The 25,699-nt window shown below is 39.5% G+C and overlaps 1 protein-coding gene across 3 annotated transcripts in view; it reads left to right on the plus strand.

The window, feature by feature from the left end:
• cramp1 (cramped chromatin regulator homolog 1) overlaps positions 1-25,699 on the plus strand; it is a 91,919-nt gene that overhangs the window by 55,139 nt on the left and 11,081 nt on the right. For all 3 annotated transcript variants that reach the window (XM_063059174.1, XM_063059175.1, XM_063059173.1), the window contains exons 12-18: positions 3,876-4,066; positions 5,372-5,446; positions 6,868-6,946; positions 8,465-8,566; positions 11,473-11,654; positions 15,482-15,695; positions 18,219-18,365. In XM_063059174.1, coding sequence (XP_062915244.1) covers positions 3,876-4,066; positions 5,372-5,446; positions 6,868-6,946; positions 8,465-8,566; positions 11,473-11,654; positions 15,482-15,695; positions 18,219-18,365 — 990 coding nt within the window. The remainder of the gene's footprint in view (positions 1-3,875; positions 4,067-5,371; positions 5,447-6,867; positions 6,947-8,464; positions 8,567-11,472; positions 11,655-15,481; positions 15,696-18,218; positions 18,366-25,699) is intronic.

Here is a 25,699-nt window from a genome sequence, read left to right on the forward strand (position 1 = left end):
ATGGTCTCTAAGGAGCTGTAACTTGGTGCACTCATGCAGGTATAATTATCGTGGAGACTGGAGGTCTCCCAAAGTGTCCACATCTCACACGAGGAACATACCACTGAGTCTGGATCCATTCTCAGCGCACTAGCTATGTACTAACAGAGAAAAGAACTGACTAGAAACTTACTTAGAACCTCCACCTGTGCTTCTTCCCCAAACTTTTTCTCACTGAGGCCTGTTGAGCCCAAGCCTGGCCACTCTAGCACTCTCTTCTCACACAATGGCCACTCTGCTTGCACCTCACTTATTTTTAATTGACCGTGCCAGATGCTTAATAGATCGTTATATAGCAGCCTGTCGAAAAGTCCTGAACGCACCGGAGCTCCTTTTATAACTCGACTGCTTGCACTAATTGCAGCCTGCTGACCAAGGGTCATTAAATTAAATGTACACTTTGTTGGAACTTGTAAGAATTCTGACCAAGTAAAATATCCAATGGAAATTAAAGTGATAATTAAAATATAATGAGAAGATATCTATTAGCTTGTCTTAGTTCTCATATTCTACATGACCTTACAATTGTGTTATAAGCGCTATCTTTACAATTGAATTCAATGACAATGGAGAGAAGTAGCAATTGCTATATGTAGTGGTATAAACTGGACTATATATTGGAGAGGGATAATACTAAGGATTTTGGTATCCTTCTACACTACTGAACAATTTTCCTTGGAGTAATGTTTGGAGGAGTATTAAACACCTCAACAAAAATTCAAAATTTAGAAGTGAGTATTGTAAACTAATGGCAACAACAACATGAAATGTCTCCTATTCATTCTCAGAAAATAGTCTTATATGAAGCAATGATAAATTTGAAAACTGCATTCACTTCAGATTACAAACGCAAACATGAGGAATTCTGCAGATGCTGGAAATTCAAGCAACACACATCAAAGTTGCTGGTGAACGCAGCAGGACAGGCAGCATCTCTAGGAAGAGGTACAGTTGACGTTTCGGGCCGAGACCCTTCGTCAGGACTAACTAAAGGAAGAGCTAGTAAGAGATTTGAAAGTGGGAGGGGGAGAGGGAGATCCAAAATGATAGGAGAAGATAGGAGGGGGAGGGATGGAGCCAAGAGCTGGACAGGTGATTGGCAAAAGGGATATGAGAGGATCATGGGACAGGAGGCCCAGGGAGAAGGAAAAGGGGGAGGGGGGGAAAAACCCAGAGGATGGGCAAGGGGTATCGTCAGAGGGACAGAGGGAGAAAAAGGAGAGAGAGAGAAAGAATGTGTGTATATAAATAAATAACGGATGGGGTACGAGGGGGAGGTGGGGCATTAGCGGAAGATAGAGAAGTCAATGTTCATGCCATCAGGTTGGAGGCTACCTGACGAAGGGTCTCGGCCCGAAATATCGACTGTACCTCTTCCTAGAGATGCTGCCTGGCCTGCTGCGTTCACCAGCAACTTTGATGTGTGTCACTTCAGATTATATTGGCTGTTTTCTACCTGGCTGAGTACTAAACACCTGTACTGATCAACTGGCTGGAGTGTTCACCGATAGCTTTAACGTCTCGCTTCTGCAGTCTGAGGTACCCACCTGCTTCAAGCTGGCTTTAGTTATACTGGTGCCTAAGAAGAACATGGTAACCTGCCTTAATGACATTATGCAGTAGCACTTTCAAAGCACTTCATCACAGTGAGTGTGAGGTTGGTGATGAAACATATCAACCCCTGCCTGAGAAGTTACTTGGATCCACTCCAATTGCCTTACAGGCACAACAGGTCCATAGCAGATTCCATTTCATTGGCTCTTCACTCAGCCTTGGAACATCTAGACAGCAAAGACGCATTAATCAGGATGCTCTTTATTGATTACAGCTCAGCTTTCAATACTATCGTCCCCTTAAAACTAATCGATAAGCTTTGAGATCTTGGCTTCAATACCTCCTTGTGCAATTCGATCCTTGATATTCCTCATTTGCAGACCCAAGTTCGATTGGCAACAACATCTCCAATCTCCTCCTCATTCTCCATCAGCACAGGTGCACCACAAGGCTATGTGCTTAGCCCCCTTCTCTACTCACTTTACACTTATGACTGTGAAGCTATGCACAGCACTGATGCCATATTTAAATTTGTTGACCACACCACTGTTGTGGGCCGAATCAAAGGTGGTGATAGATCAGCATAAGTAAGAGCAAGATTAAAAATCTAATTAAGTGGTGCCACAACAGCAATCTCTCACTTAATGTCAACAAGACCAAGGAACTGATTATTGACTTCAGGAGGAGACCAGAGGTTCATGAGCCAGTCCTAATCAGGGGATCAGAGGTGGAGAGGGTCAGTAACTTTATATTCCTTGGTGTTATGAGTTCAGAGGATCTCTTCTGAGCCCAGCACAAAGTGCAATAGTGAAGAAAGAATGGCAGCACCTCTATTTTCTTAGGAGTTTGTGAAGATTCAGTGTGACATCAAAAACTTTGACAAACTTCTATAAATGTGTGGTGGAGAGTATTTTGACTGGCTGCATCACAGCCTTGTCTGGAAACACTAATGTCCTTGAATGGAAAATCCTACAAAAAGTAGTTGATGGAGCCTAGTACATCATAACTAAAGCCCTCCCCACCACTGAGCACATCTACATGGAGCTCTGTCACAGGAAAGCAGCATCCATCATCAAGGACCCCTACTACCCAGGCATGATCTCTTCTTGTTGCCATCAGGAGGAAGCTACAGGAGCTTCAGGACTCACATCACCCCATCCAGGAACAATCGCTACCCTTGAACCTGTGAGGATAACCTCACTCAACTTCGCTCAACTTCACTTGCACCATCACTGAACTGTTACTTGTGTATTTATTTATTTATCATTGTTGTTCTTTCCTTTTACATTTACACAGTTCGTTGTCTTTTGTACTTTGGTTGTTTGTCCGTCCTGTAGGGTGCCGTCTTTCATTGATCCTGTTACGTTTCTTGGATTTACTGAGTATGCCAGCAAGGGAAACAAATCTTAGGGTTGTATATGGTGACATATGTGTATTTTGATAATAAATTTGCTTTACTTTGAACTTCCTTTGTTTTATCAAATTCCTGACAGAAGTAACTGTACCTATAAGGAATGAATAGTTCTTCACTATTACCATACTACTTAACAAGCTAACAGAAGTCAGGGTATCAGAATTTGTACAGAAGCTAATTCAAATCACTCAAACTGAAATGACTAAATTCATACATGTCAAAACATGGTGTTACCTTGAACCTAATGCAAAAGACCATCACTTTTATGCATAAACAATATTGACCGTTATGCAAAAAATGGCTGTGCTTTGTCCTGTTTATAAAAATGAACAAGTCTGGTGCAGTTGATACCATCTATCAAGTGCCACACAATCAACAGCAAAAAACAATGATTCATCAGTAGTACTGTCAAATATAGATGACTGAATATATGAAAAAATAGGTGTGTTTAATCTTAAAGTGCAAGCAATTCCTGTGAGTATGTGCAGTGTAATTTTATTTATAAGCCCTTGGCATAATTAGTGACCCTGTCTTTTCTTCGACCATAAAAGTCTACAAACTCTCAATGTAGACAGAGTACTCATGCATATTAAGTAATTTAGTAATTGTAAAAGGTATGTATGAATAATAATAATAATTAGTATATTGATCCCATGGGAAATTTCATTTTAAGCAGCAACATTTAAAAACACACTTAGCAATAATAATAATAAACATAATAACATTAATAATGAAGCACAGAATAATAATATACACTAACTGATGGAGATAAAACTGTACGAATTGACTGACGTCTAATTGAAAAAAGTTAGGTTTTGCAAATAAGATTAGAGGTTGCTTTATATGGAAAATCTTTATTTTTGTTCAGGAATGCGGAATGTACAGAAAACATTGGTGGTGCCATATTCATCTGGTAGCTCGGGAAGTTCAAGCAGTGATGCAGACAGCGGTATTTTTGCAGTTCCTACAACTTTGCCTCCCAACAGTAGACATAATAAAATCTTTTCACCCAGCAAAGAAACTGAGCTGATGTTCAGACAGCAACTGGATACTTACAATGTAAGTTAATATGTGATTGACCCTTTGGAAAAGACAAGATTGATAATAGTGGGAGATTGTTGAAGGCTGGGAATGTAATGTATAGATTATGGCACTGTGACAAATGGTCACAACATTGTTGAACAGTTTTCTTGCAGTTCTGCCTTGCTGAATCCAAATTATGCATATTGTGTTGAATATTTTATGAATAATAAATGGTAATTATTTAAATTTTCCTTGTTCCCCAATCGGGAGGATAATTGAAGTACAGCAATAGCAAGACAACTATTGGAATAATTCGATTAATTTGTGTATTCAGTGGTTAATATAATATTGGAATTAAATAATCTAGTTTTTTTTTAAGTAACAAGGTTTTTTAATATAAATTCCTGTTGGCTGCAGTTGGGAATAAGCAACAAATATGCTAGTGGAGTTTATATGAATGACTTAGCCAACACTGCCAAATTAATTATAAGTCCTAACTCTGGTTATAGCAGGGTTCCGTTCCTGTGAACTGTTTGTAACTCTACTCTAACAGTTTGTGGGTTGTGAACGTGGCAGAAGATACCTGTGAGGGTATGGTTGGCCTATAGGAATAGATGGTCTAAAAATCTTATTTTGTCATTCTTAATAATAAAAATAATATTAATAAGTTTAGCTTGAGCTTATCTTAGGCTAGTAATATTCCCTTACAAGATTTTACTGTAGATGAAGTTTTAAATGCTATTGACAACTGTTAAAAGGATCCTGCTGCTAGTCTAGACGTGATGTCCTCAGATAAGATTTGCAAAATGATCATCAGCATGTTAACTCTATATTTTTCTTGGGTTTGATGAGATCGCATTCCAACTAGTGCCAAGAACAATCAGCTGCAGCCCCACAGCAACTGGCAAATCTATCCTGCTGGTCTCCCAAATGCTCATTTGTATGTGTGGGGGTCATAAGCTGGGGAGGTTCAATAATCAGTTGCTGCATTCTGCTTGAGGGTGCTATGCTGTGTTTATGAATTTTTTTAAGTGTTTATTACTGTCATTGTCATACTGTGATTTATTCTGTAATGTAATTAATTAACTATAAAATGCTTTGACAAACCCTGGATTCTTGAAAGCAATTATATATGTGAAACCTACTTTCTGCATTGTAACCATCTCTCAAGACTGTAACACAACTTTTGAGTCTAAGTAAATGTCATCCTGACTTGGATTTGTCTATTATATAAAAGGTCTTACAGAAACAATTATAGACAATAGCTCATCAGTGATTACGATGTTAAGCGTGTGCCTGGGAATCTGTTCTTTGTTGATCACATGCCTGTTGTTATTGCAGAGGCAACCAGACATCTTCCTACCCAAACCAAGGAAATTAAGAAATAATCGTTCACGCAAGCCGCTGGTGGTTCAGGTAGAAAATAAATGTGTTGAGAACTAAGCAGTATTCTTTCCATCGCTAAATTGGTTATAATGCTTTGGCATTAAGCTGAGTGTTACATAGTTATTATCATGAATATTTTGCCTAATTTTATTTTGCAAATTGAAGTGGACAGGGTCTTAAAATGTATTGATTCTATATTATTTATTTATTCAGTCAGTAAATACAAGCACATATTTGTAATCCTTGCTATAATATAAGTAGCCTTGACTAACGGGTATGAACATGAGTCACTTTGTATAATTTACGTTGCCTTGACATAGGTGGTAACTGTCTTCTAGTTGAAAGTTGTTTGAGAGTTTGACTGAAGGAATATTACTTTGTTGGCAGTACTAACAGAACAAAGGAAAAGTTCGCCTTCTGTGATTCAGATGGACACATAAGAATCTACTTCATTAATTGTGGGGAGCTTTGCAATCTAATGTCCTGATCAGTTTCCATCTGTCAACAGTACTAGCAGATTGACAGATTAACTGGTGTTAATTTCATTGCTACCTGTGAAATATTAGACTTAGCTGCTGATAATTGTACTTTTGTATGTTTCTGGATGATAAGCTGTATATCTTCAACTCCCTTCTGTTCTGAATTAAAAATCTATTCAGGCTGAAATAAAAAGGAAAAATAGCCATTTTTCCTATTCGTAAGTCACTACTAATAGCTTTTGTGCGGAGAATTCTTTTAGGTGAACACCAAAAAGTAATTGAATATTGATTTAGTGCGTTCTTCTTTTACAATGTTTTATGGTGAGGAGATGAAAACAGAGAGGCAGAATTTTGGGCTTCTTAACTATCAGCTGGATGGTGGCTTGAGAATAGTTTAAAATGTGCTTGTGATCACGGAGATCTCCTGTCTGTGGAGCATAAGTAAAGAGAAAATGGTGAATGGAAGGAAGTAGTGTTTACTCTCCAATATTTTCTTGGAATAAAAACAAATACTGAAAAATTTCAGGTCAGGCAGATAACATGGAGAAAAGTTCAGTACCAAATTGAAAATGCCATGTAAATAATTGCATGAGGTTAATTCATATGTTTATTTTGTTGCATTTTGGAAAATAATCAACAAACATATTAAATGTCATCTCAAAACATGATAAACTTGAAGTTTACCTAGAGTTTGAAAAATAAGAGTTTAACAACCAACTTTACTAAACCAGATGGGAATAAACTTTTTTGTGTCTAAATCCTAAGTGAAAGGCATAATGTGATCTTGGTTCAAAGTAAGATTATTATCAAAGTAGATATGTCACCATATGCAACCCTGAGATTAATTTTCTTGTGGGCATGCTCAATAAATCCATAGACTTATCCACAGATATTAATGAACATGCAGTATTTAAACAAGATTTTGGATCTTTGTTGATTTAAATATGTCTTGTTTGCGAATTTCTTTTCCAGAGAACGCTGTTGCCACGACCAGCTGGAAATTCCTCTCAACATGTTTGTTCCTTTTCCATCTTGTCCAATTCTGCCACAGGTATCTGCAGTCACTTAAATGGTTGATCAGAATAAGTTGGCTGTTCAGGCTTTCCACAGATTTATTTAATGAGAGCTGTACTGTTTGAGATAGTTGTAATTAATAAGCTATATCAAAGAAATTCTTCAGAGTAATTTATTATGGGTGTATAATTGCATGAGTATCTAGAGTTCTCTGTTCTTTGCACAAATGTCCATTATTAACAATCTGGAAAGTGAAATATTTTCTCGCCATACCATTTACCACAACCAAATCTGAATTTGGTCTACATAGAATAGTACAGGCCTTTCAGCCCACAATATTATGTGGACCGTATAAACCTACCCCATGATCATTCTAATACTTTCCTTCTACACAGCCCATAACCATCCATTTTCTTGCATCCATCTGCCTATCTAAGAGTCTTTTAAATATCTCTTTGTATCATCCACTACCACCATCCTGGCAGTAAGTTCCAGGCACCCACCAGACTTATTTTCTTAAAAAATCCTCTAGTATCGGCCACCCTGGAAAAAAGACCTCTCATAATCTTATACACTTCTGGCAAGTTGCCACTCACTCTCTGTAGCTCCAAGAAGAAAAACCCAAGTTTGATCAATAATCCAAGTAGCATCCTGGTAAATCTCCTGGACATCCTCTCTAAAACTTCCACATTCTTCTATTATGAGGTGACCAGAAATGAGAACAGTACTCTGTATGGTCTAACCAGAGATTTGTAGAGTTGCAGCATTACCATAAGACAAAGGAGCAAAATTAGGCCATTTTGCCTTTGAGTCTGCTCCGTCATTCTATCATGGCTGACTTCAGCCTCATTCCATAACCTTTCACACCCTGACTTATCAAGAATCTATCAATCTTGAAGCTCTTGAACACAATCCCCTTACTAATGAAGTCCAGCACCAACTTGTACAGCAGATTTGAGGGATCTATGGGCTTGGACTCAAAGATCCCGCTGTTCCTTAACACTGCCAAGAATCCTGCCAGTAATCTTGTACTCTGCCTTCAAGTTTGATATTCCAAGGTGTATCACTTCACACTTTTCCTCTTCCAAAGCCCCTAAAATGCAAATTAATAATTTGCTGAATAATTTTGATTTCTGAACAATGTTTGCATTATATTAAATTCCAACACCATTGAAGAAAAATACCAAACCCTGCGCGCAGTTGTACATGCATCTAGCTACTTACTTTGATGACATGATCTCTTTATACTGTTAGAATGTGTATGATATTAAGTATCAAGTGAAAAGAAATGCTGGAAGGAGTTAACCCATTGCCAGAGCTACAAGCTCAAATTTGTACTTTTCCATTGATCTTGATCCCTGGACTAATCGTTGTCTTAGATTGAGTAACACTTAGTACAAACTCCAGAAGTTATTCTCTGAAGGCAGTGGTTATTGTGCTGAATCCAGCTTAAGCCTTTGTGATGTGATAAGTCTTGTTCTTTTATTAGTAACTTAAGTTCTTAATCACTTATCTCTTTGACTTGCATTGTGAATCAAGTTCTTGTATATTTTAGGCACAGGTTTATTCCGTCCTCTTCAGTCATCGCTTTCCAAACCAACCTTGGCTCGGCCTATTATTCCAAAAGCCATTCCAGCATCCACTAGCCAACTGTCTAGTAAGTTGCAATGGTTGCAAAATCAATATTTGAAACAAAAACATTGATGTTACATTTCACATGTATTTCATTCTGGTGACTTATTTTTTTTCCCCTTGTGTATCATTTGTTAATGACAGAGTGTGATCTTAGGGTGATTTCAAAGTAACACCCTTCTGTTTTGTCTCCTTATGCACAATTGTGTAGTCCGTAGAGAACGTAATGGTACTTGGATCTTGTTAGAGGTCTGTTATGACTTAAGATCTGAGAGCTAATTTCCCATGATTCTCAGAAAGGTTAAGCTTCACCCTGGAAGCTGCAGGCAGATTTGATGCTGTTTCAGTCAGTTGGAGGCTTTAACATTGAATGCATTCTGCGAATATCCCAGTCTTGACTTAACTGGTGTTTAAATGGCAGAATGCAGATGATTTTGAACCTTTGACATTAGGAATGATTTTAGGTTAGTTATATTTATCTACATATGATTTACAGGGCATAATTTGCAAGTCCTTTAGGTTTGAAAAAAGGTTAATGGTAATGAAAGACAGCATTTTTGTTACCTTGTTTATAGACCATAAGATATTGGAGCAGAATTAGGCCATTTGGCCTGTCGAGTCTGCTCTGCCATTCAGTCATGGCTGATCCTTTCTTTTCCCCCTTCTCAGTGCCACCCCCCCCACCAGCCTTCTCCCTGTAACCTTTGATACCACGTCCAGTCAAGAACCTATCAAGCTTTGCCTTAAATACACCCAATGACCTGCCTTCCACAACAGCCTGTGGTAATAAATTTCACAAATTCACCACCCTCTGGCTAAAGATATTTCTCTGCAAATCTGTTTTAAATGGACGCCCCTCTATCCTGAGGCTGTGCCCACTTGTCCTAGATTCCCCCACTATTGGAAACATCCTTTCCACATCTTCTCTGTCTAGGCCTTTGAACATTCGAAAGATTTCAATCAGATCCCCCCCTCATCCTTCTAAATTTCAGCGAGTACGGATCCAGAGCTATCAAACATTCCTCGTATGATAACCCTTTCATTCCAGGAATCATCCTTGTGAACCTCCTCTGAACCCTCTCCAATACCAGCACATCTTTTCTTCGATGAGGCGCCCAAAACTGTTCACAATACTCAAGGTGAGGGCCTCACCAGTGTCTTATAAAGCCTCAGCATCACATCCCTGCTCTTGTATTCTAGACCTTTTGAAATGAATGTTAACATTTCATTTGCCTTCCTCACCACCAACTCTACCTGCAAGTTAACCTCTAGGTTGTTCTGCACGAGGACTCCAAACTCCCTTTGCATCTCAGATTTTTGGATTTTCTCCCCTTTTAGAAAATAGTCTGCTATTTATTTCTACGACCAAAGTCCATGATCATGCATTTTCCAACGTTGTATTTCATTTGCAACTCTCTTGCCCATTTTCCTAATCTGTCTTGAGTCCTTCTGCAGCCTACCTGTTTCCTCAACACTACCTGCCCCTCCACCAATCTTCATATCATCTATGAACTTGGCAACAAAGCCATCTATTCCATCATCTAAATCATTGATATACAGCATAAAAAGAAACAGTCCCAATATAGACCTGTACGGAACACCATTACTCACTGGCAGCCAACCAGAAAAGAATTCTTTTCTTCTTACTCGTTCCCTCCTACAAGTCAGCCATTGCTCTAACAATGCCAGTAACTTTTCTGTAATTCCATGGTCTCTTAACTTGGTAATCTGCCTCATGTGTGTCACCTTGACAAAGGCCTTCTGAAAGTCCAAATGTACAAGATCCACTGCATCCCCTTTATCTATCCTACGTGTAATCTCTTCAAAGAGTTCCAACAGGTTCATCAGGCAAGATTTTCCCTTAAGGAAACCATGCTGACTTAGTCCTATCTTGTCTTGTGTCTCCAAGTACTTCATAACTTCATCCTTAATAATTGACTCCAACACCTTTGCAACCACTGAGGTCAGGTTAAATAGTCTATCATTTACTTTCTGCTGCCTTTCTCCTTTCTTAAAGAGTGGAGTGACACTTGCAATTTTCCTGTCCTCTGGCACCATGCCAGAGTCCAAAGATTTTTGAAACATCATTACTAATACTTCCACAATCTCTACTGCTACCTCTTTCAGAACCCTGGGGAGCAGTTCATCTGGTCTGGGTGACTTGTGTCCCTTTCGGTCTTTCAGCTTTTTGAGCACCACCTCCCTTGTAATTGTAACTGCACCTACTTCTCTTCCTTCACACACTACAACATCTGGCACACTGCTCAGGTCTTCCATACTGAAGACTGAGGCAAAATACTCATTTAGTTCGTCTGCCATCTCCTTGGCCCCGTTATTATTTCTCCTGCCTCATTTTCTAGTGGTCCTATATCCACTCTCATCTCTCTTCCATTTTTTACATGCTTGAAAAAGCTTTTACTATCCACTTTGATATTGTTTGCTAGCTTGCTTTCATATTTCATCTTTTCCCTCCTAATGATTCTTTTAGTTGATCTCTGTAGGGTTTTAAAAGCTTCCCAATCCCCTGTCTTCCCACTAATTGTTGCTTTGTTGTATGCCCTCTCTTTTGCTTTTACATTAGCTTTGACTTCCCTTGTCAGCCACCATTGTACTATTTTGCCATTTGAGTGTTTCTTTGTTTTTGGAATACATTTATCCTGCACCTTCCTCATTTTTCCCAGAAACTCTGCTGTCATCCCTGTCAGCATCTCTTTCTAATTTACTTCTGCCAGCTCCTCTCTCATATCACTGTAACCTCCTTTTCTCCACTGGAATACTGCTACGTTAGACTTTAGTGTGTATGGTTATATTATATACCCATTGATCAGCTATAACATTATTTTTGTATGTATCTTGCCCTTACTCCACCAGTCAGTTGGTTCTTTGCTTCAGTAAAAGTGCATTGTTACTATAGAGTTTCTCCTCCATCAGGTGCGATCGACATGGCTGCAAAGTCAGCAGGCATAATTCCAGGCAGTCCAGTCCCAGCCCTTGATGCTGAAGGTTCACAAGATTTGGCCTCTTTGTCAAATGAAGATGTTTCCATGGTGACCTCAGAACAGGATTTATCTTCCGTCCATCAGAATGGAAGTACATCAGAAACCTTGGCAGGGGTAAGTGTCATTTACTGATGACACAAGTCAGCTGAATCGTCGTGCCATTCCTTCCAAAAAGACACTGCAGGTTTTGCTTCATAACTGTGCCAAATGCATAATTTAAGGCATAGCAATAATGAATGCATACTGGAGAACAATTTATTCACTAATAGATCGTGACTCCTATGTGATTGTCTTTTTTCAATTATAAGTGCAGGAAATTAAGATAAAATGCTGGAAATACTCGGCAGGTCAGGCAGCATTTACAGAAGGATAAACAGCTAATATTGCTGATTTAAATAGGAAGAGAAAAAAGCAAGTTTATTGCAGAGAGGTTAGGGGTTGGTGGGGGGAGAAATACGAATAGAAGATAGGGAACATCTCTAGTAAAGTGAGCCATCTGGTTAATGGATTAACAATGGAAGCTGGAGGGGTGAGTCCAAACAAAAAGACATGTTAAAAACTGAAATGTAGAGCTGTAGAAAATATCCATAGGTCAGGCTATGCCAGTGAAGAAAGTAAAAACTAAGTTGGTATTACCAATAACAAAACTAGTGCATTCTGATATAAAACAGAAAAAGTTATCTAGAATTGTTTAATACAATATGGACTACAGAATATTATAACATGCCTAGATGGACAATGAAGTGTACTTCCTCAAACTTGTACTAATATTAGCATTGCTGCCTTCCAAACTTAATATTAAATTCAACAATTCAAGTTTGCATGCCTTCTGTTTTTTTTTCTCCTCTCTAATTTCTCTCATAAACCCATCAACCAGTATGCTTCATCAATGGTTTATCATTTTGGCAACCCTGGTCTTGCCCTATCAGACAGATTACCTTTGTCCTACCTATTTCTCCTCAATTCTTTCTGCAACTTTAAAACTGTGTTGTTCCACTGTTTAAGAAAGGCTCTAAACATAAACCAGTAAGTCCGACATCAGTAGTGGGAAAGTTATTGGAATTCTAAGGGACTAGATATATAAGTATTTGGATAGACGTAGACTTATTAAGGATAGTCAGCTTGGCTTCGTGCATAGTAGATCATTCCTAACCAATCTTAGAGTTTTTTGAGGAAATTACCAGGAAACTGGATGAATGCAAGGCAGTGGATGTTGTCTACATGGACTTTAGCAAGGCATTTGACAAGGATCCATAAGAAATGGGTCAAGAGGTTCTAGTTGCTCAGCATTCAAGATGAGGTAGTAAATTGGATTAGACATTGGCTTTGTGGGAGAAGCCAGAGAGTGGTAGTAGATGGTTGCCTCTCTGACTAGAGGTCTGTGACTAGTGGTGTACCACAGGGATTGGTGCTGGGTCTATTGTTTATCACCGATATCAATGATCTGGATGATAATGTCGTTAACTAGATCAGCAAATTTGTGGATGACACCAAGATTGAGGGTGTAGTGCATAGGAAGGGAGGATATTGTTCTGCGCAGAGGAATCGGGATCAGCTGAAAAAATGGACTGAAAATGACAGGTGGAATTTAATGCAGACAAGAGCGAAGTGTTGCATTTTGGTAGGACCACCAGGATAGGTCTTACATAGTTAACAGTGGGGCACTGAGGAGTGTGACAGAACAAGGGGATCTAGGAATACAGGTCCATAATTTGTTGAAAGTAACATCACAGGGGTCATAAAGAAAGCTTTTGGCACATTGGCCTTCGTAAGTCAAATTGTAGAGTACAGGAGATGGGTTGTTACATTGAAGTTATATAAGATATTTGGTCACCTAACTACAGGAAAGATGTAAATAAAGTTGAAAGAGTACAGAGAACAGGATGTTGCCAGATCTGGAGGACCTGAGTTATAAGGAAAAATTGAATAGGTTAGGACTCTATTCCTTAGAACGTAGAAGATTGAGAGGAGATTTGACAGAGGTTTTCAAAATTATGAGGGGTATAGATAGGGTAAATACAAGCAAGCTTTTTCCACTGAGGTTGGGTGGGACGACAGCTAGAGATCATGTGTTAAGGGTGAAAGATGAAAAGTTTAGGGGGAACACGAAGGGAAACTTCTTCATTCAAAGGGTCATGAGAGTGTGAAACAAGCTCAGCACAGATGGTGCATACTAGCTTGATTTCAACATTTAAACAAAGCTTGGATAGGTACATGGATGATAAGGGTACAGAGGGTTATGGTCACGGTTCAGGTTGATGGGCGTAAGCAAATTAAAAGGTTGTGGCATGGACTAGATGGGCCACAGGACCTGTTTTTTATGCTGTACATTTCCATGACTTTGACTCTATTTTCATTTTCCCTGTTGTGACAAAGTGTCTTCAACCTGATCATTTTTCTCTTTCCACACCTCCTGCTTGACCTGCTGAGTATTTCCAGCATTTTGTGTTTATTTCAGATTTCAATGTCCCATGTTTTTTTCATGAAAGTGAGTTCCTAAAATTGTTAAATTGTATATTGAGTCTAAAATGTTACAATGTCCCCAGACAAAAGATTAGGTGGTGTTCCTCAAACTTGCATTGGCCCTCCTCAAAAAAGTGCAAGATTTCAGGCATATTGGTTACAGATGCAGACTTAGAAGTGACAGGTAACTGGATGGAGAATTTACCCTTGTACACTAAATGCAGTTGCAAAGTAAAATGGTCACTCAAGCTCATTTTGGTTTCTCCAGTGGAAAGGAGACCACATTGTGTGCACTGAATTATAGTGTGGTGCAATGTTATTCTGTTGAATTACTGGTTGTTCTTTAAACGTAGATGGTCCCCAAATGAATCACCTGAATTTTATTCTAAGGTAATAGTTGCAAAGGCAGCTGATAAGCAAGACTTAATTGTTCGAACTAAGCCTATGCTGTTCAGCATTTACAGTTTGCATCCTCTGTACGTCAGGGCAAATGTTCATATGACTAAAAAGCTTTCATCTCAATTGTAGGAGTATTGAGTGCAGGTATCTGATGTAGAAAAAAAGGGTTTTTTTCTTAGAGACTAGCCTAATAGAAAGCATGTAAAGTATAAATCTATTCGTTGTGGTATCCAGTTACAAACTGCATTGCTAACCTATCCACCTGATTTCTGAAGCAGCTACTTGGGAATCTATCCATGTACAATGTAAATGAGAAGCACAAATATTCCTTAAAAAAAACTCATACGTCTAGTTACCATGTAACGCACACAAAATGCTGGAGGAACTCAGCAGATCAGACAGCATCTGTGGAGAGGAATAAAGAGCCGACGTTTGGGCTGAGACCCTTCATTGGCAATTTCTCAGTGTGTACTCTAGATTATCAGCATCTTCAGAATCTTGTGTTTGATTCGCTACCATGTCAAATACTTCAAAAATTAAATCGGTCAGCTTGACCCCACTGCCTTCCTGTCATATTTGATGTTAACCTCTTTGCACTGCAGACCTAGGAGCATTTGCTAGATTGAAGCAGTGTTCTTTTATTATTAGTTATGTCATTGGAACCTGATTCCAGTATGACTAAAGGTCTGAACTGAAGTTTTCCTAATTCATACGACTCAATTTCCACCAGATTGATTGTAAAAGATATCCTCACTGTTGCAATCTAATATTACCATAAATTTATTCTCTAAGTGGAAATTAAGTTCCAGTATTTTGGTATATTGTTGTGCTGCATGTATTAATTTAATCAAATTAAACATTTCCATACACATTAAAATATTTGAACCAAATTTGAACAAAATATTTGAAATTATGCAGTATTCTGCTGAGAAAATATATTCTTCGCCTTCAGTCTTGCTTTGATATATTCGTTTTTGCTGGGAAAAGTAGGTTCAGTTGTTTTAACCAGGATGCTTCCTACACTCTGGATATCCTCTGGGTTAACTTTTTATCATTAATGTGTTCTTCTTTCTACACAGAGAGATCTTGAAAAACACACGCGTCAGAATGGTCTATCCTCTCCTTCAGGTGAAACCTCTAACTCATTGTTCACTTCTCCACCAAATGTCTCGACACTCCTCGATATTTCATTGCCAGGACCTCCAGATGACACACTGTCCCAGGGTGGACCCCATAGCCAAATCAGTGACTCCATTATTGAGCTTGCTATCAACTCTACTCAGTATGTTGGTGGTAAGTGAAAGAATGAAGTTTCCTTATTGTTGGGTTATGCTTTACAGTAAGGACTAAATGTTTATTATTTTAATGTGAACATTTAAAACATCTCTAATTGAGAATCATTGCAATAATATTATAAATAGATTACCAAAAATACACCTGTCTATTGCAAAAGATGAATGTAATCTATAATCTGACATGGTTTCATAGTTTTCAGGACTAAATAGCTGGGAATAAGTTATTTTTACACCTGCAATGTTAGTTTGTATCATTATATACGAAATAGGAGTAAGACGTTTGCTTCATTATGCCCTCTTCATCATTCACTATGATCATGTCCAATCTTTTACTTGGGTGCCTCTTTCCTGCATTTCTTGATACTCATGATATTTAATAATCTTTTGGCTGTTCTGAATATACTCAGTGACTGAGCCCCTCCTTGTAATCTTCATGATTCTAAATTCCAAAGGCTTGCTCGTTTCTTGGTGTAGAAGCCTGAATGGTTGACTCCCTATTTTGACAGTATATAGTAATCCCAGGCTCTAGTCTCTGCAAGCCTGGAGAAATATCTACTCATTTAAATTAGTTCACTCTCATTCTTCAAACCCCAAGAAACCCCTGGTCCAATCTGTTTAATTGCACTTTATATAATATTACCTGCCATCCCAGGAATCAATTTAGTGAATCTTTGCTGCACTCCCGCCATCATATATGTCCTTTGTTATGTAAGCCAGACCTGTATGGTCTCAATCAGGTACTTTATCGGAACATGCTGTCATGACTCTTGTACTCAAGTCTTCCTGTAGTAAAGGTCGACCTGTCATTTTTCTTCCTAAAAGGTGACTAGATCTGCATGTTAACTTTATGTTTCATGTTCAGGAACACCTGTACTCAATCCAAGGCAATTTGATGCTCATCCAGATACTACTTAAATGCAGTCAGTGCCTCTGCTTCCACCATATTTTCAGTCAGTGTATTCCAGATATTCAATGCTAATATTCACCGTGTGTATAAGATGATGAAAGGCATTGATTGTGTGGATAGTCAGAGGCTTTTTCCCTGGGCTGAAATGGCACAGTTTTAAGGTGCTTGGAAGTAGGTACAGAGGAGATGTCGGGGGTAAGTTTTTTTACGCAGAGAGTGTTGAGTGCATGGAATGGGCTGCCGGTGATGGTGGTGGAGGCAGGTACAATAGGGTCTTTTAAGAGACTCCTGGATAGGTATGGAACTTAGAAAAATAGAGGGCTGTGGGTAACCCTGGGTAATTTCTAATTGTGGGCCAAAGGGCCTGTATTGTGCTGTAGGTTTTCTATGTTTCTATGAACCATTCTAAATATCTCATCCCCTAATATGAAGTCAATATCATTTAGTTTCATGAACCTCTGGTACAGGGAACAGCTGCTGTAGTCTACTGTATCGAATCTTCTCATAATTTTATATACCTCATTCATGCCCCCTCTTTTCCACTTCCACTCCAGGGAAAACGGACCCAGTTTCTCCCCTCATAAGGGGTAACATCCTAGTGATCTCAACATTATTTGATACAGATAATGAACAACTGGGGCCTGGCAGCATCCCACTAGTCACAACCTGCAAAACCAAAAATCAGCCCTTTATTCCTATTGTCTGTCTCGTGTTCATTAACCAAAATATACCGTGCATTCTTTGTTGTTTAATTTTTCTCTTGTCAAAAATCCTCAAATTCCTCAAAGTTTAAATGCACTGCTGCAACAGGTTTGTTCTGATCCTATTCTACAAGTTACAACTTCAACAGAACTCTTAACTGATACATCAAACATGATTGTTCCTTTCATAAATCTATGTTAATTGATTGCTTATTATTTTCTGAATGCACTATTGCACTTTCTGAATAATAGATTCCAGTGTTTTCCTTACTGTGGATGTCAAGCTAACTGATCTATAGTTCCTTTTATCTCACCCCCTCAGTTTTCAAAAACTGAGCTAATTTGTTATCTTACAGCCACAATATCAAATTGCTTTTATTGTCAACATTAAATTAAGACCTATTTCTTAAAGAAAGAGCTTGCATTTTTAGAATAACACACAAACTGCTAGAGGAACCCAGCAAGTCAGGCAACACTATGGAGGGGAATAAACAGTCAATGTTTTAGGCCGAGACCCTTCATCGGGTCTGGAAGGGAAAGGGCAGAGGCCAGGATAAGGTGGTGGGGAAGCAGTACAAGATGGCAGGTGATGGGGGAGACCAGCTGAGGGAGGGGGGTGGGGGGAGACAGTGGATGGATGATAGGGTATGAAGGAAGAAACTGGGGGAGAATAGGTGGACGATATAAAGGGCTGAAGAAGAAAGAATCTAATAGGAAAGGACAGTGGACCATGGAAGAAAGGGAAGGAGGAGGGAAACTGGAGGGAGGCAAGGAGAAGAGATAAGGTGAGAGCGTATTGAGAACATCTTTATCCTAAAAAAGTTTGCAGCATTTTAAATATTTTGTAGAGTAGTCACTGCAATTAATTGCTACAATGGCTTCTAATACAAATTATTTTCTTTCTTTTAATAAGGTGATGGCTCTTCTCTCTCTATAACAAAGCTGAATGGTAGTGACAACTCTAAGAATCTCCCATCTCCACCAGCCAGTCCTCAACGCAACTGGATTCCCTCTCCTACCCATGACCCACAGTGGTATGCACCAGACTCTGGTGACTTGTGTAAGTGCATTTAATCACCTGCCAGCATTTCATCTTGTATATAATTTGCTTTCCCTAAACATTTAAAAGTAAAGTGTCAGTCACAATTTACTGACTTGCTTTTCAGTTTCTATTCCCTTTTTCATGATTTCTGGAGTCTGTCTTCCTGTAAACAACAGTATTATGTAGATTTGAATTTAACTGAATTGACCTTATTTCTTAGTCCTTCACATACATAAAGAGTAAAAATCTTTACGTTACATCTCTGTCTAAATGTGCAATGTACAAATTATAGTAATTTGTAATACATAGTATGTACAACAGGACAGTCAGTGTAGAATAGAAATACAATTGTATCAGCGTGAATTAATCAGTGTGATGGCCTGGTGGAAGAAGCTGTTTCAGAGCCTGTTGATCCTGGCTTTTATGTTGCTGTACCGTTTCCCAGATAGTAGCAGCTGGAATGGTTTGTAGTTGGGGTGACTCAGGTCTGCTATGATCCTTTGGGCTCTTTTTACACACCTGTCTCTGTAAATGTCCTGAATAGTGGGAAGTTCACATCTACAGATGTGCTGGGCTGTCCACACCACTCTCTGCAGAGTCCTGCAATGGAGGGAAGTACAGTTCCCATATGAGGCAGTGATGCAGCCAGTCAGGATGCTCTCAGTTGTGCCCCTGTAGAAAGTCCTTAGGATTTGGGTACTCATACCAAACTTCCTCAAGTGTCGGAGCTTTTCTCATCACACAGCCAGAAAGTACAGCCCTTGTGAAATCCTCGGTGATGTATATGCCAGGGAACTTAAAACTCAACCCCAGATCCATTGATGTCAATAGGGATTAGCTTGTTTGCATTCCTTCTGTAGGTCACAACCAGCTCCTTTGTTTTTGCAACATTGCGGGAGTGTTTGTTTTCTTGACATCACTGTGTCAGGGTAAGGACGACTTCTCTGTAGGCTGCCTCATTATTTGAGGTAAGGCCAATCAATGTAGTATCATCAGCAAATTTGATTAGCAGATTGGAGCTGTGGGTGGTGACACAGTCATAGGTGTCCAGTTAGTAAAGGAGGGGGCTTATGACACAGCCCTGAGGAGCACCTGTGTTGAGGGCAGAGGTGAGGGAGCGCACTCTTACCACCTGCCGACGATCTGATAAGAAGTCCAGCATCCATCTGCACAAGGCAGGGTGAAGGTTGATGTCTCTGAGCTTCTTGTCAAGCCTGGAGGGAATTATGGTGTTGAATGCTGAACTGTAGTCCAAGAGCAGCATTCTCACATAAGCATCCTTCTTCTCCGGATGTGTAAGGACTGTGTGTAGACCTGTGGCTGTTGCGTCGGTTGTGTCTGTAGGCAGATTGTAGGGGTCCAGTGTGAGTGGTAGCATGCTGCAGATGCTGCATTTGCTTATTACTGAGGCAAGTGTGACAGAACGTCAGTCATTCAGACATATTACTTTGGTCTTTTTAGGTACAAGGACAATTTGTTACTGATTCTTGGTTTCATGTCCAAATGTTCTCTGTTACTTCTTTTTGTACTTGTTTTTGACATTTCAGTATTTTTGCAGCAATGGGCAATAAGACTCGCTCACTTGACTCCTCATTTTAAGTCACACATTCATTGCATCAGTGCACCAGCTGATGCACAGTAGAGGCATGGGGTGAGGGGAGAAAATAGAGGCAATGTGACTAAACAGGTTGGAGCGAGATGAAAAGCTTGCTAGAATTAAATTTCTACATGCTGTATCTCACTTCATTATTCCCCAAATCATTCAGTAACCTTTCAGAGAAAATTCTACATTTCTAGAGCAAAAATAATTCTTAAGATTTTTATATTACTTCCAGAATTCTTAAAAAGAAGCAAATCTTATATTTGTCTTGTGTGTCCCAGAATTCTACTTCACACAATGAAATAGTTTGACCTGCAGTGCCTGTTACATAGGAAAATCTGGCTGTCTTTTTGTCTAGGCAGAATTTCAAAAACAACAAAAGGTAATCTGATTTTGATGTTAATTAAAAGTGGAATGTTGGCAAAGATTCTAGAAGAACTCCCAGCTTTTCTTTAGCTAGTGTAGTGAGCTCTGTACAAGATCACACCCAATCTGCTGAAGCATACAAGACTTCTCTTCAATAGCTTTTTTTCTTATAAGTTCTTGTGCCTTTTTCCTATATATATTTTTAGCATTGGTGTTTGCATTTGAGTCTTAAGTTCCCCCCACAGCAGCAAATAGTATTTTCATTTATCTTGATAGCTAGTTAAAATATTTTAGTGTATTTGGTATACTGAAACTTCCAGATATTAATTCACTGGTATCCTATAGCTTGAGTAGTAGCATCTCTACCTTGTGTATTGGATGGATCTGGTGCCAATATCCTCTTCAGGGACTTGAGTGCAAATTCTAAGCTGACCCTTCCTCAGTACTGGTTACTAAAGAGTAGCAGGGATACCCTCAGTTCTTTTCTAATATTTATCATTCACTTACTTTTTACTGAAACAATTTTATCTAGTTATTACGTTTCTGTTTGTGGAAGTTTATAGTGCGCAAGTTGGCAGTTATATTTCGTCCATCACAACAGTGATTAGATTTCAAAGAACTACATTGATTTTTAAAGTACCTAGAACATAAACATAGAATTCTACAGCATGTTCCAGGCCCTTTAGCCCACAATGTTTTGCCAGCCATGTAACCTACTCTAGAAACTGCCTAGAATTTCTCTACCGTATAGCCCTCTATTTTTCCAAGTTCCACATACCTATCTGAGTCTCTTTAAAAAAAAACCTAGTATATCCACTTCCACCACTGTTGCTAGCAGTGCATTCCACGCACCCACCACCCTCTGTGTGTTAAAACTTGCCTCTGACATTCCCTTTGTACCTACTTAAAACTATGCCCCTTCGTGTTAGCCATTTCAGCCCTGGGAAAAAGCCCCTAGCTATCCACGTGATCAATGTGGATTCCCCATTGTAAACTCAGAACTTGTGAAGTTCTGAAAGGTGCTATGGCAATACTAGTCTGTCTGTTTTGTGCATTGCCTCCACAGCATTCTTGACATTGGAAAGCAGCAGAATAGCTAATACAATTCGTCTCCGCCATAGGAATTGGTTTGGTTTGAAATCAAGGAAAAGAAGACAGGTGTGGGAGTAGACTATAGACCCCAACCTATGACCTCTCAGTAGGTCAGAGCATAAATGGGGAAATATAAAAGGCATATTGAAGGAAACTGCAGTTATCATACGGAATTTTAATCTATAGATTGATTGGATGAACCATGGGTGTCAGTAGAAGTTGTGGAATGCATCAGGGATTGCTTTTGAGAGAAGTTCATTACAGAACCTACCCAGGAGAAGGCTATTTTAAATTTAGTCTGGTGTAATGAGGAAGGATTAATAAGGGATGTTGTAATTAAAGATACCCTGGATGGTGGTGAATACATTATGATAGAATTCCAGATGCATAAGTCCATAGCCAGTATCTTCAATTTAAATAAGGGCAATTATAATGGCATGAGGGAGGACTTATCTAAGGTGGAGTGAATAAACAGGAGGAAGGTTAGTTGAGAAATGACAGATAGCTAAGTAGCTGGTCTATAATGCTCAGCAAGAGTTTATCCCAATGAAGAAGCTGGATTCCATGAGAAAGATGAACAATATGTGGTAGGTAACCTGTGACAGAACAAAGGACATAGAACATGGTTGGCTGTTTTTCTTTATTCCATGTGCCTGAGTATCTCCTAAATGTTGCTAATGAATCCGCCTCTACCACCATCCCTGGCAGTACCTTTCCCACTATACTTTCCTCCAATCACCATAAAATTTTGTCGTCTTTTGTATTAGCCACTTCTGCCTTGAAAATGTTCTGGCTGCCCATTCACTTTATGCCTCTTAAAATGCTGTACACTTCTACCAAGTCACCTTTCATCCTTTGTTTCAAAGAGAAAGGCCATGCTCGCTCAGTCTTTCCTCATAAGACATGCTCTCCAGTGCAGGCAGTAGACTTGTAGATCTCCTCTGTATCCTCCCTAAAGCTTCCACATCCTTCCTATAGTGAGGCGGCCAGAACTGAACACAATCTCCTAAATGTGGCCTAATCGTGGTTTTATGGATTTGTAATATTACCTCATGGTTCTTGAACTCAATCCCCTGACTAATGAAAGCGAACACAACATCTGCCTTCTTAACCACCCGAACAACATGTGTGACAACTTTGAGAAATTTGTAGATGTGGACCCCAAGATCCCTCTGTTCCTCCACACTGCTAAGAATCCTGCCATTAACCTTGTACTCTGCCTTCAAGTTCAGCCTTCCAAAACTTATCATTTCAACACTTCAACTACCACTTCTCAGCCGTCTTGTTAAAACCTCTGATAACCTTCTACACTATACACAACGCCACGAACATTCATGTCATCTGTAAACTTACTAACCCACCCTTTTACTTCCTTAACCAAGTCATCTATAAAACCCACATAGCAGCTGTTCCAGAATAGATCCCTGTGGAACACCACTAGTCACCATCCTCCAAGCAGAATACGCTCCATCTACTGAAACTCTCTGCCTACAGTGAGCAAACCAATTCTGAATTCACACAGTCAAGTCTCCCTGCATCCAATGCCTCTTGACTTTCTGAATGAGTTTACCATGGGAAACCTTGTCAAATTCCTTAGTAAATTACACCACATCCATTGCTCTACCTTCATGAATTTGAGGATTTATCACTTCCTCAAAGAATTTACTCAGGCTTGTAAGGCATGACATACCCCTCACAAATCCACGCTGGCTGTCCCTAATCAGAATATGCATATCCAATGCTTATAAATTCTGTTTCTAATAATCCTCTCCAATAGTTTGCTCACCATTGATGTAAGACTCCCTGATCTGTAAATCCCAGGATTCTTCCTATTACCTTCCTTGAACAAAAATTTACATTTGCCACCCTCTGGTCTTTTGGTACTACTCCTTTGGCCAATGAGGACCAAAAGATCATTGCCAGACACATAGCAATCTCTTACCTTGCTTTCCAAAGTAACCTGTCCAGCCCTGGGACTTGTCTATCTCAATGTTTTTCCAAAGTTCCAGCACATCTCTTTTGCCGGCCTGTCTACATATTGTGTCAGGAATCCTTCCTGAACATGTCTTAAAAAAGAAACCCTGCCCCATCTAAACCTTTTGCACTAAGGAGGTGCAAATCAATATTAGAAAAGTTGAAATCAACCATGACAACAGCTCTGTTATTTTTGAACCTTTCCAAAATTTGCCTCTCAATCTGCTTCTCAGTATCTCTGTTGTTACTGGTGAGGGGAGTGGTATATAGCAGTGATTCCCAACCACCGGGCCGCAGGGAAACGATATGATTTGGCGATATGAAACCATATAAGTCAGTTGCACCTTTCCTCATTCCCTGTCATGCCCACTGTTGAACTTTAACGCACACGAGGTCGTCAGTGACCCAAGACGTGCAAAGGAATGGGTCTGTGACCCATTTGTGAATGTTTCTGTTGAATCTTCCATGTCAGCTCGGGAAAAAGATCAACTCCTCCAGCTTGCAAATGACGGTGGGCTGAAAAGTATGTTTGACATAACATCTCTGCCGGCATTCTGGATCAAGGTCAAGGCTGAATATCCTGAGATAGCCATAAAAGCACTGAAAACGTTGCTTCCATTTCCAACATCATATCACTGCGAAGCGGAGTTTTCTGCAATGAATGCAACGAAAACTAAATTGTGGAATAGACTGGACATAAGGAACCCCCTTCGAGTATCGCTGTCTCCCATCACCCCTTGATGGAACCATCTTGTTGTAAGGAAACAAGCCCAGGGCTCCCACTGATTCAGCGATATTGGTGTGTTGCAATGATTTTATATGTTCATACGAGGAAAATAATGCGCTGTGTGTTTAATATCCAAACGTTACTTAAAATGTTATGATGCTATTGACCTATAAGTGACTTATAATTCAGTGGTCCCCGACCTCTGGGCCGCGATGAATGCAGTGGTACAGCGGTAGCTGGAACGCACCCAGCGCATCTTTAAGAAAAAAGCCGAAATAAACAAGCTAATTGATTAGGTGCCGCCCGGATGTCAGCCCAGATCAGAGGTGGTTGCCGACTGCATCACTACCTAACCCCCACCCCCGGTCGGCCGGTCCGCAAGAATATTGTCAATATTAAACCAGTCCGTGGTGCAAAAAAGGTTGGGGACCCCTGGTATATAGAACATTTTCAATAGTGATTGCCTCTTTCCACCCACACTGATGATCCCTCCACAACACCCTCCCTATTGCAGCTCTGATAGTATCTCGGATGAGCAATGTCAGTCCTCCACCTCTTTTTTTTGTCTTCTTCCCTCCCTCTCTCTTTTGAAACATCTAAACTTTGGAATATCAGCCACCATTCCTGCCCTTGTGACAGTCAGGTCTGTAGTGGCCAAGCTGGCATAGATCCAGGATGCTGGGGTATACAAAGTGGCAAGGCTTAGATAGACCAGAGGACCAGGCAACTTTTAGGATCTGGCAACCGAAGACAAAAAAGCTGATTACGGGTGAAAATCAATTTTGAGGAAAATACATTTGCAACAGTATTAAAAACAACCAATAAAAGCTTCTGTAGAAGTAGAAGTAGAAAGAGAGTTGCTGAGGTAAATTAGGATCTCTGGAGAATGATTGGTGAATCAGTAACAGCAAAGAAAAAATGGCAGTTGAATGTTTCTTTTAATGGAACTTCGTTAATAATTTCCCTAAGATATCAGGTGGGCTAATTCCAAATAACTGAGGAGAAACTACAAAAGTGCTGCAGCAACTCTGCTAAAGGCAGGCAAGTTACCAGCTCTGGGTGGACTGCATGCTAGGAATTTTAAAGGAATTGGCTGCAGAAGTAGTGGAACCAGGAGATGAGAGTTTTCATATTTGTTAAACTCAGGGATGGTATGGAAGATCAGAAAACAACCAATGTGGATATCTTCTTCCGAAGATGAGAAAGGGTGGAGGCTGCGAACTACAGGCCAGTTAATTTAACGGCTATTACTGGCAGGATTCTAGGGTCAATGATCAAAGACCAAATAAGTAATTGTTTAGTAAATCTGTATATAATTAATCCTAGTTAAACATGATTTATAAAAGCATGTTAACAAGTTTACTGGAATTCTTTGAGTATATGATAGGGAGAGGTGATGGAGGGGAAACTACAGAAATAGTGGATTTAGATTTCTTAAAGGTATTTGGCAAGCTGCCACACAGAAGGCCAGTGCACAAGTTAAAAGACATTGAACCAAGTCAGAATGAAGTTTAATTTGTAATGTGGCAGCAGTACAATACAATATGAAACTAAATTACAGTAAGAAATATATATGTAATACTCACTGTAATA

This window comes from Mobula hypostoma, chromosome 9 (genome assembly GCF_963921235.1).
Source record: "Mobula hypostoma chromosome 9, sMobHyp1.1, whole genome shotgun sequence".
Taxonomy (NCBI): Eukaryota; Metazoa; Chordata; class Chondrichthyes; order Myliobatiformes; family Myliobatidae; genus Mobula; species Mobula hypostoma.